The sequence below is a fragment of the Amblyraja radiata genome, chromosome 1 (assembly GCF_010909765.2).
Source record: "Amblyraja radiata isolate CabotCenter1 chromosome 1, sAmbRad1.1.pri, whole genome shotgun sequence".
In the NCBI taxonomy this organism is placed as follows: Eukaryota; Metazoa; Chordata; class Chondrichthyes; order Rajiformes; family Rajidae; genus Amblyraja; species Amblyraja radiata.
Genome location: NC_045956.1, coordinates 186,032,426 through 186,052,113, shown reverse-complemented (window position 1 = coordinate 186,052,113; position 19,688 = coordinate 186,032,426). Strand labels below are relative to the sequence as shown.

The window sequence follows — 19,688 nt, the reverse complement described above, 5'->3', positions numbered from 1 at the left end:
AGACCGGTTGGCGCTGTATGCAAATTGGAAAGGGTCCATGATGGGGGCAGTGTGTGTTTTCAGATGGGTGAGGACTATGTGCTCTAAGGCCTTCATGGCAACTGATGTTAGTGCAACAGGTCTAAAATCGTTCAGACAGCTCACCTTGGAGGACTTGGGCACAGGGATGATGACGGATGATTTGAAACACTGCGGGACTCTACATTGGCTGAGGGAGGTGTTAAAGATGGAGGTGAACACAGGAGCCAGCTGAGCTGCACAGCGGTTGAGAGCAGCGGGGCTGAGGTCGTCTGGCCCTGCCGCTTTTCTTTTATTAAGATTTTTGAAGGCCGCCCTAACTACCTCCTCAGAGATGGTGAATGGTGCTGAGTTAGGTGGAGGGGGAGGCATAGATGGCGGGATGGCATTATCAAAGCGTGCATAAAAAGTGTTCAGTTTTTCCGGTAAATCCGGATCCTCATCTGGGATGGGAACAGGACATTTTTTGTAGTCCGTCTTCTGTAGATTTTTCCAGACTTCTCTTGAATTATGAGTTTTGAATTGTTGTTCCAATTTCTTAGAATAAGCTGACTTTGCCTTCCGTATTGCAGACCTGAGTTCATATTTTGCTGGTTTGTACTGATCACTGTTTCCCTTTGTGTAGGCTGCATTCTTCTTTTTGCGAAGAAGTTGTATATCCTTGTTGAACCAGGGTTTACCATTGCTGGGTATTGTGACAGTTTTGTAGGGGACGCACAGTCCTTCACAGTAGCGGACGTATGACGTCACCATGTCAGTGTACACGTCGATGTTGTTGCCGGATGCGTCGAGGAAGAGGTCCCAGTCAGTACATTCAAAACATCCCCTTAACGTTTCGATGACATCCTCTGACCAGGACTTAACGGTTATTGTTTTGGGCTTGATGGATTTCAGTTTTTGTTTGTATGCGGGGATGAGCAGCAGCATTACATGATCGGATCTCCCCAGTGGAGCACGAAGGCAGGTACAGGATACTGAGTTGGATGATCAGCCATGATCATATTGAATGGCGGTGCAGGCTCGAAGGGCCGAATGGCCTACTCCTGCACCTATTGTCTATGTTTCTATGAAAGGGAGATATAAACGGTGATCATAATAATAATCATACTTTATTAGCCAAGTATGTTTTGCAACATACGAGGAATTTGATTTGCCATACAGCCATACCAATAAAAAGCAACAAAACAGACATAATACATTTTAACATGAACATCCACTGCAATGGATGTTCTTTGTTTGTTCTCCAGAGAGATATAGAACAATGAATGAAAGATATGCAAAAAAGTAACATTGATAAAGGGAACAGGCCATTGTTAGCTGTGGGCTAGGTGAAAACTAGTTGCAGACAATGAGACTCAACAAGATGACTTTGAAGCTGGTATGATGACGGGTGGGGGAGGGATGGAGGGAGAGGATGCAAGGGTTACTTGAAGTTAGACTGGGTTGTAATCTCACACACCTTTACCTATTTCATCACCTCTGGCTGTCTCAAAACCTTATCATTTCCCAGCCCCGCACAGATCGTTTTTTTCTTCTCCTCAAAATCCACAAACGCACTGCCCTGGCAGAACCATTTGCCTGCTCCTGTGCCACGGAAATGATTTCCACATACCTCGACTCCATCCTATCCCCACTGGTCCAATCTCTCCCGGCCGATGTCCAAGATACCTCACAAGCCTCACTGTGGCTTAATTGGTTGTGACAATAAATGAAAACGTGAACTTCAAGCCCTTCGTCTCTTCAATGACTTCCGCATTCCGAGCCCCCCACTCCCTCATCTTTACTATGGATGTTCAGTCACTCTAACCATATAACCATATAACCATATAACCATATAACAATTACAGCATGGAAACAGGCCACCTCGACCCTTCTAGTCCGTGCCGAACACGTATTCTCCCCTAGTCCCATCTACCTGCGCTCAGACCATAACCCTCCATTCCTTTCCCGTCCATATAACTATCCAATTTATTTTTAAATGATAAAAACGAACCTGCCTCCACCACCTTCACTGGAAGCTCATTCCACACAGCTACCACTCTCTGAGTAAAGAAGTTCCCCCTCATGTTACCCCTAAACTTCAGTCCCTTAATTCTCAAGTCATGTCCCCTTGTTTGAATCTTCCCTACTCTCAGTGGGAAAAGCTTTTCCATGTCAACTCTTCTTGGTTCTTGGTTTCTTGTTCCTCCAAAATATTCCAAATGGAATTTAAATTGGAGGTGGTGAAGGGAGGGCTTAAGCCAGAAAGGGTTATTGGGAAGAAAGAGCTACTTTAAATTTAGTTGCATCTGGTTGGGTAACTATAGTTGGGTGGAGATTATTCCATGCTTTAATTGTGCGGGGAACTGTTGTGAGAGCCTGTGAACTGAGAAGTTATTTTCTGAATAAAATTATATCCGAAAACTCAGTTGTCCTTCTTGCGCCCGCCAAAATACTTTAGTTTAGTTTAGAGATACAGCACAGAAACAGGCCCTTCGGCCCGTCAAATCTGTGCCGACCAGCGATCCCCGCACACTAACACTATCCTACACACACTGTAGATATTTGCCATGTGTCTTCCTGACAATAGAAGGACATTTGTCAGAATCTATTCCAAACTGGAAGGCGTAGCTTCAAGATGAAAGGAGCAAAGTTTAAATGGGGTGAGTGAGGCAAGTATTGAACACAGCGGGTGGTGGTGGCCTGGATCGCACTGCCAGGATTTGTGGTGCTGAAGGCAGGTACCTTAGTGGCGTTTATGAGGGTTTTAGATGGGCAGATGGACATAGAGGGGGTGAGGGGCACTGAGAAAGAAGGGGGAATGGGCGTGGAGTGGGGGGGAGAGGTGAGGGGGGGGGGAGAGTTGAGGGGGGGGGGGGTGTTCTGCTGCCACATGCAGATAGGATTGTTTGGTGCTTTTGTAACTTTGTCGTGGACAATAAATAGACAATAGGTGCAGGAGTAGGTCATTCGGCCCTTCGAGCCAGCACCGCCATTCAGTGTGATCATGGCTGATCATCCCCAATCAGTACCCCGTTCCTGCCTTCTCCCCATATCCCCTGACTCCGCTAGCTTGAAGAGCTCTATCTAGCTCTCTCTTGAAAACCTTCCGAGAATCGGCTTCCACCGCCTTCTGAGGCAGAGAATTCCACAGACTCGCAACTCTCTGGGTGGCGACACATGTGTACTGCCTAGGTGGTCTGCTAGGTCACCTAGGGACAGGTGACGATAAAAGAGCATCCATTCATTCATTAATTCATTCACTCATGCATTCTGTCCTTCATTCATTCATTCACTCATTCACTCATTAATTAATTAATTAATTAATTAATTCATTCATTCATTCATTCATTCATTCATTCATTCATTCATTCAGTCCTTCATTCATTCATCCATCCATTCATTCAAGATAGACACAGAACTAGATAGACACAGTAACTCACCGGGAAAGGCAGAATGTTTAAGAAGGAACTGCAGATGCTGGAAAATCGAAGGTAGACAAAAATGCTGGAGAAATTCAGCGGGTGAGGCAGCATCTATGGAGCGAAGGAAATAGGCAATGTTTCGGTTCGAAACCCTTCTTCAGACTGATGTGAGGGTGGGGGCGGGGGAGGGAGGGGGGGAAGAAGAAAGGAAGAGGCGGAGCCAGTGGGCTGAGGGAGAGCTGGGAAAGGGGGAGAAAGTAGGGACTACCTGAAATTAGAGAAGTCAATGTTCAACCGCTGGGGTGTAAACTGCCCAAGTGAAATATGAGGTGCTGCTCCTCCAATTTACAGTGGTCCTCGCTCTGGCCATGACAAAAATGTTGGAGAAGGAACAGGTGATGTTTCAGGAAGAGACCATTCATTCATATGGAGTGTATGCAGATAAGCCGTGGGGGATCTTAGCATGTTTGGCACAGACATTGTGGGCCGAAGGGCCTGTTCCTGAAACTCGTTCAATAAAATATTATTTAATTATTATTCATATTAATCAATGATTATTATTTAATAGTGCTTTAAATAAAATAAAATACATAACATTTAAAAAATAAGCTTTTAAAGAATAAGCAGAATTCTGAAAGATATTTAGGAAGGAACTGCAGATGCTGGTTTAAATCGAAGGTAGACACAAAATGCTGGAGTAACTCAGCGGGACAGGCAGCATCTCTGGAGAGAAGGAATGGGTGACGTTGGTCTCGAGAGAAGGAAACGTCGCCTTTTTCTTCTCTCCAGATATGTTGCCTGTCCCGTTGTGTTACTCCAGCATTTTGTGTCTACCTAGGAAGAATATTTTATGACAGAGTTTGTTTTATTAATGTTTGTGTTTTTGTGTTGAACTTTATGGGTTTTTTTAATTTTCAAGAAATCAAGAGAATATCATTTCCACGGAGATGCCCCTGGTACAAGAAATCACAACCACCTTGAGGGAGTGGTCAAATATCTGGAAACAGCTGTATGTGGTGAGTAACAATGTCCACATCTTCATACTTGTACACAACCGTGAATCTTTTGATATGGCAGGGTGGTGGCGCAGCGGTAGAGTTGCTGCCTTACAGCGTCAGAGAACCGCGTCCGATCCTGACTACGGGCGCTGTCTGTACGGAGTTTGTACGTTATCCCCGTGACCCGCGTGGGTTTTCTTCGCGTTCTTCGGCTTTCCCCCAACGCTCCAATGACGTCCTTTATTTCTGAGGCTATGACCTCTGGTCCGAGACTCCCCCACTAGTGGAAACATCCTCTCCACATCCACTCTATCCAGGCCTTGGTTGGCACGGGTGAATCAAGCTGGAAGGCCAATATCTGTAAACATTAGCTGCATATGCACTGTACTGTATGCTGCAAGAATTAGGGTGTGAAAGTTGGCTTAAAATGTCCCCTCTGCCAAGAAACACGAAAACAGGGAATCACACGGTGGCGCAGCGGTAGAGTTGCTGCCTCACAGCGCCAGAGATCCAGGTTCGATCCTGACTACGGGCACTGTCTGTAAGGAGTTTGTACGTTCTCCCCGTGACCTGCGTGGGTTTTCTCTGGGTGCTCCGGTTTCCTCCCACACATCCAAAGATGTACAGGTTTGCAGGCTAATTGGGTTGGGTAAAATTGTAAATTGCTCCTGGTGTGTCGAGGATGGTGTTAAGAGTGTGGGGATTGCTGTCTCCGTGCTGTATCTCTAAACTGAACGAAACATAACTAAACTCAGAAACGTAGCGACTCTGGTGTGCTGCCTCGGTGAAGGTCTGCTGCATGATTTTACTGGGTTGTATGCAAAAACAAAGAATCTCACCCAGCGACCTCCTCACATTAATACCATCCTAATACCATTAACACCATCCTACACACACTAGGGACAATTTACATTTACTCCAAGCCAATTAACCTACAAACCTGTACGTCTTTGGAGTGCGGGAGGAAACCGGAGATCCCGGAGAAAACCCACGCAGGTCAAGTTCTAGTTCAAGTTCATATTTATTGCCACATGCGCCAGTTAAGGTACAGTGGAATTTGATTTACCATGCAGCCACACAATCAAAAAGAGCACAATAAACAATAGGGCGAAGGAATAGGTGACGTTTCGGGTCGAGACCCTTCTTAAGACTTTGAAGAAGGGTCTCGACCCGAAAAGTTAGCTATTCCTTCGCTCCATGGATGCTGCCTCACCCGCTGAGTTATAGACAATAGACAATAGACAATAGGTGCAGGAGGAGGCCATTTGGCTCTTCGAGCCGGCACCGCCATTCAATGTGATCATGGCTGATCATCCATAATCATTACCCCGTTCCTGCCTTCTCCCCATATCCCCTGACTCTGCTGTTTTTAAGAGCCCTATCTAGCTCTCTCTTGAAAGCATCCAGTGAACCTGCCTCCACCGCCCTCTGAGGCAGAGAATTCCACAGACTCACGGCTCTCTGTGAGAAAAAGTGTTTCCTCATCTCCGTTCTAAATGGCTTACTCCTTATTCTTAAACTGTGGCCCCTGGTTCTGGACTCTCCCAACATTGGGAACATGTTTCCTGCCTCTAGTGTGTCCAAGCCCTTAATAATCTTATATCTTTAGGAAATCTTATATGTTTCAATGAGATACCCTCTCATCCTTCTAAACTCCAGAGTGTACAAGCCCAGCTGCTCCATTCTCTCAGCATATGACAGTCCTGCCATCCCAGGAATTAACCTTGTAAACCTACGCTGCACTCCCTCAATAGCAAGAATGTCCTTCCTCAAATTAGATTATTCTAATCAAATTTCTCCGGCATTTTTGTCTACCGTCGATTTTTCCAGCATCTGCAGTTCTTTCTTAAACACTACACAATAGAATACAACATGAACATCAACCAAGGTGGAATCAACATTCTTCACTGTGGTGGAAGTCAATAACGTTCAGTCAGTCCTCCTCCTTTGTTCATCCGTGGTCGGGGCCGTGAACACTCCCCAGGTCACGGGGAGAAGGTACAAACTCCGTACAGACAGCACTCATAGTCGGGATGGAACCCGGGTGGGTCACTGGCGCTGTGAGGCAGCAACTCTACCGCTGTGCCACCGTGCTGCCCCCTGGTGCATGGGATGATGAAGTATAATTGAATCCTTGTCCACATCGGCCATATCAAGGCTGCTGAAGAAGATGATGCAGGAAGGTTTTATACAAGAGACAAGCCCCTTGACCTGATACAATGCCCAAACTTGTCACGTCCCATCACCATGGGTACTGCGGAATCCCCTGAGACTTGAGGCTTTATCCGCAGAGCTACAGAGCAGAAATGTGTCTTGATTTTTAACCTTCAATGAATATTTCATATTGTCTCAAATGAGCTGTGTTGTGACGATGTGTTTTTATACTTAACCTTAAATGTGGCTGAGGCAAGAAATGTATTCACCGATCCTTGCCAAGTTACGATTTCTTTTACCTTAGTTTAGTTTAGAGATGCCCCGCACACTAGCACTATCCTTGCCGGCAATTTACAAACGTACCGAAGCCAATTAACCTACAAACACGGGGACTTCTTCGAAGTGTGGGAGGAAACCAGAGCATCCCGGGGAAAACCAACTGGTCACAGGGAGAAAGTGCAAATGCCGTACAGGCAAGCACCCGTAGTCAGGATCGAACCTGGGTCTCAGGCGATGAAAGGCAGCAACTGTACTGCCGCGCCACCGTGCCAGATGAGTGATTTTGCTGCTTACTTATTGAATCAATCAGGAAATATTTTATGATAGATTCTATGATTTTAATGATTTGGACGAAGGAATTAGGAGTAACACTAGCAAGTTTGCAGATGACACAAAGCTGGGTGGCAGTGTGAACTGTGAAGAGGATGTTAGGAGGTTGCAGGGTGACCTGGACAGGTTGGGCGAGTGGGCAGATGCGTGGCAGATGCAGTATAATATAGATAAATGTGAGGTTATACACTGGCGGCAAAAACAAGGGGGCAGATTATCATCTCAATGGGGTTAGGTTAGGTAAGGGGGAGGTGCATGGAGGACGTCACTGTCATCAGGAACATCACAACCCGGGCCAACCACAAACCTTGGATTACTGCAGAGGTGCGTGCCATGCTGAAAGCACGGAATGCGGCTTTTAAATCTGGTGATTTGGGGGCTCTGAGAACAGCGAGAGCCAACCTCAACCGTGAAATAAGGAAAGCAAAGCGCGCCCACGGACAGAAAATCCAGGGTTTCTTCCAGGATGATACCAACACCAGGAACATGTGGAAAGGCATCCGGGCCATAACAAACTACAAGGCCCCTCAGATGCCTTGTAAGGATGACACAGACTTTCTCAATGAACTCAAAAATCATTTCGGCAGGTTTGAGGCACTGAACACCACTACAGTGAGGAAATTAGAGCTTCAACCAGGAGAACAGACACTGTCTTTTGAAACTGCTGAAGTCCGCAGAATCCTGGAGGGCATTGACAAGCGAAAGGCAGCCGGACCGGGTAACATACCGGGGCGTCTGCTTAGGGGATGTGCCGACCAGCTGACCCTGGTTCTGACAGACATTTTTAACATCTCCCTGAACCAGGCCATTGTTCCATCATGTTTCAAGACAGCCACCATCATACCAGTTCCCAAAAAGTCCACAATAACCTGCCTGAATGATTACCGCCCCGTAGCACTCACACCAATAATAATGAAGTGCTTTGAGAGGCTTATTAAGCAGCACATGGTCTCTAAACTCCCTCCCAGTTTTGACCCGTTCCAGTTTGCTTATCGCCCGAACCGCTCCACAGAGGATGCTATCTCCTCTGCAGTCCACCTGAGCCTACAACACCTGGAGGAGAAGAACACCCACGTGCGGATGCTGTTTGTTGACTTCAGCTCAGCATTTAACACGATAATCCCCCAGCATCTGGTGAGCAAACTGGCACCCCTAGGATTCAATACCATACTATGCAACTGGATCCTGGATTTCCTTTCTGAAAGACCCCAGTCTGTGCGGGTGGGGAAGAACACCTCCTCGGTCATCACACTGAGCACCGGCTCCCCTCAGGGCTGTGACCTGAGTCCGCTGCTCTTCACATTGATGACACATGACTGTGTCGCCAGGTCCACTACTAACCATATCATTAAATACGCGGATGACACAACAGTAGTGGGCCTCATCTGCAATAACGATGACCAGGCATACAGAGAGGAGGTGGAGCAGCTGGTGAGCTGGTGCAGCAGGAACAACCTTCTCCTAAATGTGGACAAAACCAAGGAGATTGTCGTCGACTTCAGAAAGAAAAACCAGCCCAGTCACACTCCGCTGTGCATCAACAACTTAGCATGGAGCAGGTGAAAAACATCAAGTTCCTGGGAGTGCATATAACGGATACCTTAACTTGGACTACAAACATCACATCTCTGGTAAAACGGGCACAGCAGCGTTTGTACTTCCTCCGCAGGATGAGAAGATCACTCCTCCACCCTCCCATCCTCACCACATTCTACAGAAGCACCATTGAATCATCATGACCAGCTGCATCTTTACGTGGTGCGGCGACTGTACAGCTGCGGACTGGAAGTGCCTTCAGAGAGTGGTGAGGACAGCGGAAAAAATCATTGGGACTTCTCTTCCTTCCATCATGGACATTGGTTACAAACGCTGTCTGACAAGAGCTAAGGGCATTACCAGAGCCCTCACACACCCACATAATGGACTGTTTACACTGCTGAACTCTGGGAGGAGGTACCGCAGTATGAAGAGCGGGACAACCAGGTTCTGCAACAGCTTCATCCCCCAGGCCATAAGACTATTGAACTCACAATTAAACCGATGCCAGAACTTTCTTAGACATTGCCACTTTTAAAAACTTTCCTACATATCTATTTTACAGAACTATGCACATGAAGCACTTTTTATGGACACACTAAGCACTTTTACTGATCGCCTGATATAAATGTTATATTCTGCTGCTGCTTGAGGAGTCAATGCAACGAAATTTTGTTCAATGTGCACTGTGTCTATGTGTATATCTGAATGACAATTAAAGTTAACAACAACAACCTGGGTGTCCTTCTACACCGGTCACTGAAATTTGGCGTGCAGGTACAGCAGGCAGTGAAGAAAGCTAATGGAATATTGGCCTTCATAACAAGAGGATTTCAGTATAGGAGTAAAGAGGTTCTTCTGCCGTTGTATAGGGCTCTGGTGAGACCACATCAGGAGTATTGTGTACAGTTTTAGTCTCCTAATTTGAGGAAGGACATCCTTGTGATTGAGGCAGTGCAGCGTAGGTTCACGAGATTGATCCCTGGGATGGCGGGACTGTCATATGAGGAAAGATTGAAAAGACTAGGCTTGTATTCACTAGAGTTTAGAAGGATGAGGGAGGATCTTATAGAAATATATAAAATTATAAAAGGACTGGACAAGCTAGATGCAGGAAAAATGTTCCCAATGTTGGGCGGGTCCAGAACCAGGGGCTACAGCCTTAGAATAAGCCCCATCCAGAGAACCTGCCTCCACCGCCCTCTGAGGCAGAGAATTCCACAGACTCACCACTCTCTGTGAGAAAAAGTGTTTCCTCGTCCCCTGGTTCTGGACTCCCCCAACATCGGGAACATGTTTCCTGCCTCCAAGCCCTTAACAATCTATGCTCAGTTTGCATTGTGCAGGTATCAATTGTACAGATACTAATTCCACCAACTTTTCAGGCAATGCTTTCAATGAGAAACATTCCCCCCCCCCCCGAAGATATTGGTCTCCTCTCTGTGATTAGATTTTGATTTCATGCAGTTCCATATAATATAACTTGTGTCACATATTTCTTGTGATGTCTTGTGTTGATTTAGCATTGTCTGCTTTGAATGATAGCAATTCACAGTTTGTATTATCAGTGGAGAGGAGGAGAAATATAATACATTTTTTTTGTCAGCACAAGCAGTGCATCAAGAGGCTAAAATAGCAAATCAAATGGATTAGATTGTTGCGACGTGATTATGTTAATTCTAGTTATCTAGTTGTGTTTGATCAAACATCATCGGAACAAACCGCTCTTAAGGCAAAGAATTGATGAATTTTTTTAAACTTATGGGATTGGAAGCAGATTTATTGCTGTTAACGTGAAAACTAATGGAAAATGTTATGAGGTATACCCGTCTGGAAATGTATTATAGTTCTAAGTTTAGTTTAGAGATACAGCACAGAAACAGGCTCTTCAGCTCACCGAGTCTGCACTGACCAGCGATCTCCGCACACTAACACAAGCCTACACACTAGGGACAATTTACATTTATACCAAGCCAATTAACCTACAAACCTGCACGTCTTTCGAGTGTGGGAGGAAACCGAAGATCTCGGAGAAAACCCAAGCGGTCACGGGGAGAACGTACAAAGTCCGTACAGACAGCGCCCGTAGTCGGGATCGAAGCCGGGACTCTGGCACTATTATGCCCCTGTCCCACTTAGGAAACCTGAACAGAAACCTCTGGAGACTTTGCGCCCCACCCAACGTTTCCGTGCGGTTCCCGGAGGTTCCCGGAGGTTTTTGACAGTCTCCCTACCTGCTTCCACTACCTGCAACCTCCGGCAACCACCTGCAACCTCCGGGAACCGCACGGAAACCATGGGTGGAGCGCAAAGTCTCCAGAGGTTTCCGTTCAAGTTTCCTAAGTGGGACAGGGGCATTAGGCAGTAGCTCTACTGCTGCGCCACCGTGCCCAACTGTTCTGATCTAAAGATTTGAGTATCTGATGAAATGTGAAGAGCTGCCTCCAATGTACATATCTACTGCGCAGTTCCAAGAGTGAAGTTATTTGTTGTGCCCCCAATTTACCATAGAAGGAAGCATTTTATCGGGATGCATCACAGCACGGTTTGGGAACAGCTCCATCCAAGACTGCAAGAAATAGCAGAGAATTGTGGACGCAGCCCAGACCAAAACACAAACTAAACTCCCTCCCATTGACTCCATCTACACCTCACGCTGCCTTGGCAAGGCCAGGCCGAGTTGCACCCTGGCCACTTCCGCTTCTCCCCTCTACCATCAGGCAAAAGGTAGAGAAGTGTGAAAACGCACATCTCAATAGACAATAGACAATAGGTGCAGGAGGAGGCCATTAGGCCCTTCAAGCCAGCACCGCCATTCAATGTGATCACGGCTGATCATCCTCAATCAGTACCCCATTCCTGCCTTCTCCCCATATCCCCTGACCCCGCTATCTTTAAGAGTATCTAACTCTCTCTTGAGAGCATCCAGAGATTTGGCCTCCACCACCCTCTGAGGCGGAGAATTCCACAGACTCACCACTCTCTGTGTGAAAAAGTTTTCCTCATCTTCATTCTAAAAGGCTTGCCCCTTATTCTTAAACTGTGGCCCCTGTTTCTGGACTCCCCCAACATCGGGAACATGCTTCCTGCCTCTAGCGTGTCCAAACCCTTAATAATCATATATGTTTCAATAAGATTCCCTCTCATCCTTCTATATTCCAGTGTATACAAGCCCAGCCGCTCCATTCAATGAACATAAGATAGTCCCGCCATCCCGGGAATTAACCTTGTGAACCTACGTTGCACTCCCTCAATAGCAAGAATGGAGACCAAAACTGCACACAATACTCCAGGTGTGGTCTCACTGGGGCCTTGTACAATTACAGAAGGACCTCGTTGCTCCTATACCCAACTCCTCGTGTTAAGAAGGCCAACATGCCATTCGCTTTCTTCACTGCCTGCTCTACCTGCATGCTTACTTACAGTGACTGATAAATAAGGACCCCAGATCTTGTTGTACTTCCCCTTTTCCCAACTTGATAGTAATCTGCCTTCCTGTTTTTGCCACCAAAGTGGATAACCTCACATTTATCCACATTAAACGGCATCTGCCATACATCTGCCCACTCACCCAACCTGTCCAAGTCACCCTGCAACCTCCAGATTACTTATAACAGATAACATACCTGATCCCCAGGTTGTTAAACACTTTAACTCCTGCTCCCATTCCCACACTGACCTTTCTGTCCTGGGCCTCCTCCACTGTCAGAGTGAGGCCGAATGCAAATTGAAGGAACAGCATCTCATATTTTGTTTGGGCAGCTTACACCCCAGCGGTATGAACATTGACTTTTCTAACTACAAGTAATCCTTGCCTTTCCTCTCTCTCCATCCCTCCCCTTCCCAGTTCGCTGACCAGTCTGACTAAATTAAATTCGATCTTTGTCACCTACTCGTAGCTAACAATGATTTATACAACATATTCCTTGATCTGCATCCCCTTTGATATCTCGTTTTCACTCCCTACCCTTCCTTATCGCTGTGTCCCCCTCCACACTGTCCTGTCCCAAACACTATCCTACTCACTAGAAACTCTGTACATACAAGCACCCGTAGTCAGGATTGAACCTGTGTCTCTGGCGCTGAAAGGCGTATATTGAAACGTAAAAGATTATTAAGGGTTTGGACACGCTAGAGGCAGGAAACATGTTCCCGATTTTGGGGGAAGTCCAGAACCAGGGGCCACAGTTTAAGAATAAGGAGCCATTTAGAACGGAAATGAGGAAACACTTTTTCACACAGAGAGTGGTGAGTCTGTGGAATTCTCTGCCTCAGAGGGCGGTGGAGGCAGGTTCTCTGGATAATTTCAAGAGAGAGCTAGATAGGGCTCTTAAAGATAGCGGAGTCAGGGGATATGGGGAGAAGGCAGGAACGGGGTATTGATTGGGGATGATCATCCATGATCACATTGAAATGCGGTGCTGGCTCGAAGGGCCGAATGGCCTACTGCTACACCTATTGTCTATTGTCTATAACTCCACCACTGCACCACCATGCCACATTCGTCAAAGCTGGTACATGCACATTACCCTGTTGAGGGAAATGGACAATCGAACCCTCGGGTCGAGACTCTTTCTCTAGTTTGTATCTTTTTTCCGGAACATCGGAGATTGAAGGGAGACCTGATAGAGATATAGACTTTTCTCTGGACTTTCGTCTGGATGAGGGATCTGACCCGAGACGTCAACTGTCCATTTCTTCCCACAGAGGCTGCCTGATCTGCTGAGTTCATCCAGCTCTCAAATCTTAGTTTTAGTTTAGTTTAGTTTAGAGACACAGCCTGGAAACAGGCCATTCGGCCCACCAACCAGAAATCCCTTACACTAGTACTATCCCACACACTAGGGAACATTTACAATATTTACCAAAGCCAATTAACCTACAAACCTGCACGTCTTTGGAGTGTGGGAGGAAACCGAAGATCTCGGAGATGCTTAGGAAGGAACTGCTTTACACCGAAGATAGACAGAAAATGCTGGAGTAACTCAGCGGGACGGGCAGCAACTCTGGAGAGAGGGAATAGGTGACGTTTCGGGTCAAGATCCTATGTATTATCGGCCCACTGGGGTATTTCATTTTTTTTAGTTTCGAGATACAGCTTGGAAACATACCCTTCGGCCCACCGTGTCCGCGCCGACCAGCGATCCCCGCACATATTAACACCCACTCGGGACAATTTGCACCTACACCAAGCCAATTAACCGACAAACCTGCACGTCTTTGGAGTGTGGGAGGAAACCGAAGATCCCGGAAAATACCCACGCAGGTCACGGGGAGAACGTACAAACTCCGTACAGACAGTACCCTAGACATAGTCAGGATGGAACCCGGGTCTCTGGCGCTGTGAGGCAGCAACTCTACCGCTGCGCCACCGTGCCGCCCAGATACTGTGTGTCTATGAAAAAACTTTATTAAAAATCATGGCTACGGAGAATGATTTTTACAATTCAAATGTACAAAGAGTGTACATTAACTAAATGAATTAGATTGACTGCTGATATCAATAACCGTAATGATCCTGCAGGACTAAAGACAGCCTTGCTGTAAGATTTACAATTATACGCACAAGGCTCTGTCTTGTTCAACGGTCTACATTTTAATGGCTGAATATGGAATAATTCTTTTCTGCCTGGCAGGTAATACTTTTATCAACAGCTATCTGCAGTGAAGCAAAGGTTATGTTCTTGATACATGCAGAAAATTAGATTGTAATGGAAACATTTACTGAGGGAGTTTCGCTGCAGTGGTATTGGCTGCGCTGCAGAACAAGGAACTGATGTTCCAAGCAGCAATCTGGTAAATTAGTAGGTTTAGCACTTTCCACTTTCAAGTCTGGAGTTTGTAAGATTATTTTTTCTTCTCCTGCCATTTCCTTCAACAAGTGAAGGTTGTTGAGTTGAAGCAATCTCTGACAACTAGAGTCTTACATAGAACAGGCCCTTCGGCCAATCTTGCCCACACCAAATAACATGTCCCATCTACACGTCCCACCTGCCTACGGTTGGCCCATATCTCTCTAAACCTGCCCTATCCATGTACCTGTCCAACTGATCCTTAAACTACCTGCCTCAACTACCTCGTGCGGCAGATCACACCACACACTCACCACCCCCTGTATGAAAAAGTTACCCCTCACATTCAATAGACAATAGACAATAAACACAGTTCCTATTAGAACGGAGACGAGGAAACACTTTTTTATAAAGGAGACGAGGAAACACTTTTTCTCACAGAGAGTGGTGAGTCTGTGTAATTCTCTGCCTCAGAGGGCGGTGGAGGCAGGTTCTCTGGATGCTTTCAAGAGAGAGCTAGATAGGGCTCTTAAAGATAAAAAATCTGGGATATGGGGAGAAGGCAGGAGCGGGGTACTGATTGGGGATGATCAGCCATGATCACATTGAATGGCGGTGCTGACTCAAAGGGCTGAATGGCCTACTCCTGCACCTGTTGTATCTATTGTCTATTGTCTGTTGTCTATAACTTTCTCCCCTCACCTTACACCTTAATTCCCCTACTCTGGGCAAGAGACTATCTCTACCCGATCTATTCCTCTCATGACTGTATACACCTCTATAAGATCACCCCTCATCCTCCTACGCTCCAAGGAATAGGGTACTAGCCTCCTCAACCTTTCCCTGTAGCTCCGGTCCTTGAGTCCTGGCATCATCCTCATAAATTTTCTCCCCACCCTTTCCAGCTTGACTACAACATATCTATAACATGGTGCCCAGAACTGAAATCAGCACTCTAAATGTGGCCTCATCGACGTCTTATATAACTGCAACATCAACGTCATCCAAGCTTCCTCACATCCACCTGCCTTGCCCTTCCCTATTAACAGGAACATGCGTGTCCTGGACTCTTGTCGACACACTTGAGAGAGTTAGATTTAGCTCTTAGGGCTAACGGAATCAAGGGACATGGGGAGAAAGCAGGAACGGGGTACTGATTTTAGATGATCAGCCATGATCATATTGAGTATGCGGTGCAGCTCGAAGGGCCGAATGGCCTGCTCCTGCACCTATTTTCTAAGTGAGCATGCAGGCAGTGAAGAAAGCTAATGACATGTCGGCCTTCATAACAAGAGGAGTTGAGTATAGGAGCAACGAGGTCCTTCTGCAGTTGTACTGGGCCCTAGTGAGACCACACCTGGAATATTGTGTGCAGTTTTGGTCTCCAAATTCGAGGAAGGACATTCTTGCTATTGAGGGAGTGCAGCGTAGGTTTACAAGGTTAATTCCCGGGATGGCGGGACTGTCATATGCTGAGAGAATGGAGTGACTAGGCTTGTATACACTGGAATTTAGAAAGATGAGAAAGGATCTCATTGAAACATATCAGATTATTAAGGGATTGGACACGCTAGAGGCCTCTCCTCCTCGCTCCCATCGGGCAAAAGGTACAGAAGTGTGAAAACGCACACCTCCAGATTCAGGAGAAACCCCAGTTTCTTCCCAGCTGTTATCAGGCAACTGAGCTGTCCTACCAACAACTAGAGAGCAGTCCTGAGCTACTATCTAACTCATTGGAGACCCTCAGACTATCTTTGATCGGACTTTGCTGGCTTTACCTTGCCCTAAATGTTATTCACATTATTCCTTTTCTCCTGTATCCGTACACTGTGGACGGCTCGATTGTAATCATCTATTGTCTTTCCACTGACTGGAAACAAAAGCTTTTCACTGTACCTCGGTACACGTGGTAATGAACTAAACTCAAACTCATCTGAACTGAACCTATTCCACCAGATGGCGCTGTCAGCGGTGACAGCCTCGCCAACGGTCTGTCTGTCTTTTCATCTTTTTTTTTCATTTTTAGTGTGTTTGAAAAGTTCAAAGTTCTCTGGTTTGTTTCATGTGGGAGGTGGGGGAGGGGGTCGGGGAAACTTTTTTCCATTCTCTTACCTAGCCGGAGATGCGATTGTTTACCGGATCGTATCTCCGGTCGCTCTGCGGCCTAACATCATGGAGCTAGCGGCCTCGCTTGGGACTGACTTTGATCCCCACCACGGGGATATTGACCTACCATCGGAGCCGGTTCCTTGCCTGGGGATTTCCTGTGGATTTCAACATCGAGGAGCTTGCAGTCTCGGGTAGAGACCGATGTCGGTAAGCTCCAAAGTCGCAGAAGGTTTGACCCGCACCGACTCGGGGTCGATCGCTCGGCGTGGGGGAGTTGAGATCCCCCCCTAACGTGGAGCTTGATCGACCCGACGCGGATGGCCTGATCGCCGGCTACGGGAGCAAGGATCGCTCCATCAACGGAAGGCTCACGGCCACCGACCGCATTTTAATTAGTATGACTGTATGGGAAATCAAATTGTAGGTTGCAAATCACCGACAACATTCCACAAGATCAAGAATACCACTATTGATATAAAGATGGAGGACCACGTCCAGTTAACACAGGCACCCATAGGCACGTCAACCAGAAACTACTAACCTGGACATTATTTCATTCCGCATGGCACTTCATTAGCACTTTCTAATTTGTTTTTCTTCAAGACAGCAAGGGATTGTGTACAGTTTTGGTCTCCTAATTTGAGGAAGGACATCCTTGTGATTGAGGCAGTGCAGCGTAGGTTCACGAGATTGATCCCTGGGATGGCGGGACTGTCATATGAGGAACGATTGAAAAGACTGGACTTGTATTCACTGGCGTTTAGAAGGATGAGGGGAAACCTCATAGAAACATATAAAATTATAAAAGGACTGGACAAGCTAGATGCAGGAAAAATGTTCCCAATGTTGAGCGAGTCCAGAACCAGGGGCCACAGTTTTAGAATAAAGGGGAGGTCATTTAAGACTGAGGTGAGAAAAAACTTTTTAACCCAGAGAGTTGCGAATTTATGGAATTCACTGCCACAGAGGGCAGTGGAGGCCAAATCACTGTATGGATTTAAGAGAGAGTTAGATAGAGCTTGAGGGGCTAGTGGAATCAAGGGATATGGGGAGAAGGCAGGCACGGGTTATGGATAGGGGACGATCAGCCATGACCACAATGAATGGCGGTGCTGGCTCGAAGGGCCGAATGGCCTCCTCCTGCACCTATTTTCTATGTTTCTATGTTTCTATGATTGGAATACCTTACCAGCCAGCATCAGAGATCTCCAAAACACCAACACATACAAAGATGCAACTCCAGAAGGATCTCCATCTCGACTAGCACATCCACCATCATCATAGTGCTGAATGATGCTCTCCCTGGAGCTTTTCAGCGTATTACATCCAGATACAGATCCAGATACTTGGCTAATAAAGTATGATTATGAGTAGGATTATGAACTGCAACCAAGCTGATGAAAAAGAATGAAGATATTTCATGCAGTGTATAGATATGGGTTTTCTCAACGGTATCTTTTTACTACTCGAGATGTGTTGAAACCATCAAAATGAATTACCCAGCTGTAGAGTTGACAGAAAAGTGGAAATGTTAACAATCTGCGAGCCGAGAGTAAAATGATTGCTTCTGACAGGAGTAGTTTCTTCGTTTCATTATGGATTTCAGTACTGACAGCTAACAGATTCAGGCTGAGGAAACTCCTCGAGCTGGTGAGAAAGCATTGTTTGATGGGAAGTGCAGCGTTTCTTCCTGTTCTTTATCAAAATAAAACATCTTTCAGCCTCAGTGTTCTGCCTTTTGTTCAGAAAAAAATGTGCCTCCAAATCCAGACTCCTCTCAATGCTCATTGTTTGATCCCTGCTTTCAGTTTTCAAACTGCCAAGCCAAAAGTAAGTTAAAATATCGGCAGGAATAGCAATCACTCTTTTCAGTTACGTGCTGCAAAGAGAGATAGACAATAGGTGCAGGAGTAGGCCATTCGACCCTTCGAGCCAGCACCGCCATTCAATGTGATCATGGCTGATCATCCCCATTCATGCCCTTTCCCCATGTAAATAGCTCGTTCTAAGCTCCCCCCAGTCTAGTCTCAGTCAATAAAATACTGAATCAAGCACTTGAGCAACTAAACTTTATTTTGGATCACGCCACACAAGTTCCCCAATGCAATACATAACCACCACGGGTTCCATCCTTGTATCTGCTTGGCCAAGCCCTTCCAGCCTCGTGCAAGCAGAGACACTCCAAAAGGTCACGCAGTCTCAAGCGTTCTTCCAAAAGATCGACATATGACCTCGTTGGAGCTACCTTTTAGAGGTCCCCGAACCTTGAGGGGCCGAACCACATGGAGGTGGTCTCTGTACAGTCCAATAACACATATCGATTATGACAGTACATGATTAACAGTTCCCTAACCCATTAACATAGTAACTAATATATTGTATTCAAAAGGAGCTTCCAGAAAGAAGCTAACATAGAAGGATAATGCAACATGTGCCTTGGGATTCAGACAACCCAGACAAAGCTTAACATTTCAACCAATCAACAACTATCCAAATAAGGCTTCGCAACACAATTGACACTATGTATATCTGGTTTGCATTGACCCAATCAGTTCCATGCATTTTACACCTTATTGTAAGATACTGCAGATGTCCCATTCTGCAGCTTGTCTCAGTTCTGCAAAGGCACATCTAACGACCAAAATGGCCTAGCAGTACACAAGCCCTTACTCAATTTTAATACCATGGCTGCTCCAATTTAGCCAGGATTAACACCCATATCCCCTGACTCCGCTATCTTTAAGAGCCCTATCTAGCTCTCTCTTGAAAGTATCCAGAGAACCGGCCTCCACCGCCCTCTTTCCTTGTTTGCTTGTCTCCGTTCTAAATGGCTTACTCCTTATTCTTAAACTGTGGCCCCTGTTCTGGACTCCCCCCAACACCGGGAACATGTTTCCTGCCTCTAGCGTTAATAATCCCTTAATAATCTTATATGTTTCAATAAGATCCCCTCTCATCCTTTTAAAGCGTTGCAAGGGTTACTTGAAATTGAAGGCCAATATCCATTCTGCTGGGCTGTAAAAGCTGCCCAAGCTAAATATGATTAAGAAGGAACTGCAAATGCTGGA

The 19,688-nt window shown here is 46.2% G+C and overlaps 1 protein-coding gene across 1 annotated transcript in view; it reads left to right on the top strand.

Moving 5' to 3' along the window:
• LOC116987847 (dedicator of cytokinesis protein 2-like) overlaps nt 1-19,688 on the top strand; it is a 1,012,655-nt gene that overhangs the window by 98,471 nt on the left and 894,496 nt on the right. Inside the window, exon 5 of the mRNA XM_033044139.1 lies at nt 4,342-4,438. Coding sequence (XP_032900030.1) covers nt 4,342-4,438 — 97 coding nt within the window. The remainder of the gene's footprint in view (nt 1-4,341; nt 4,439-19,688) is intronic.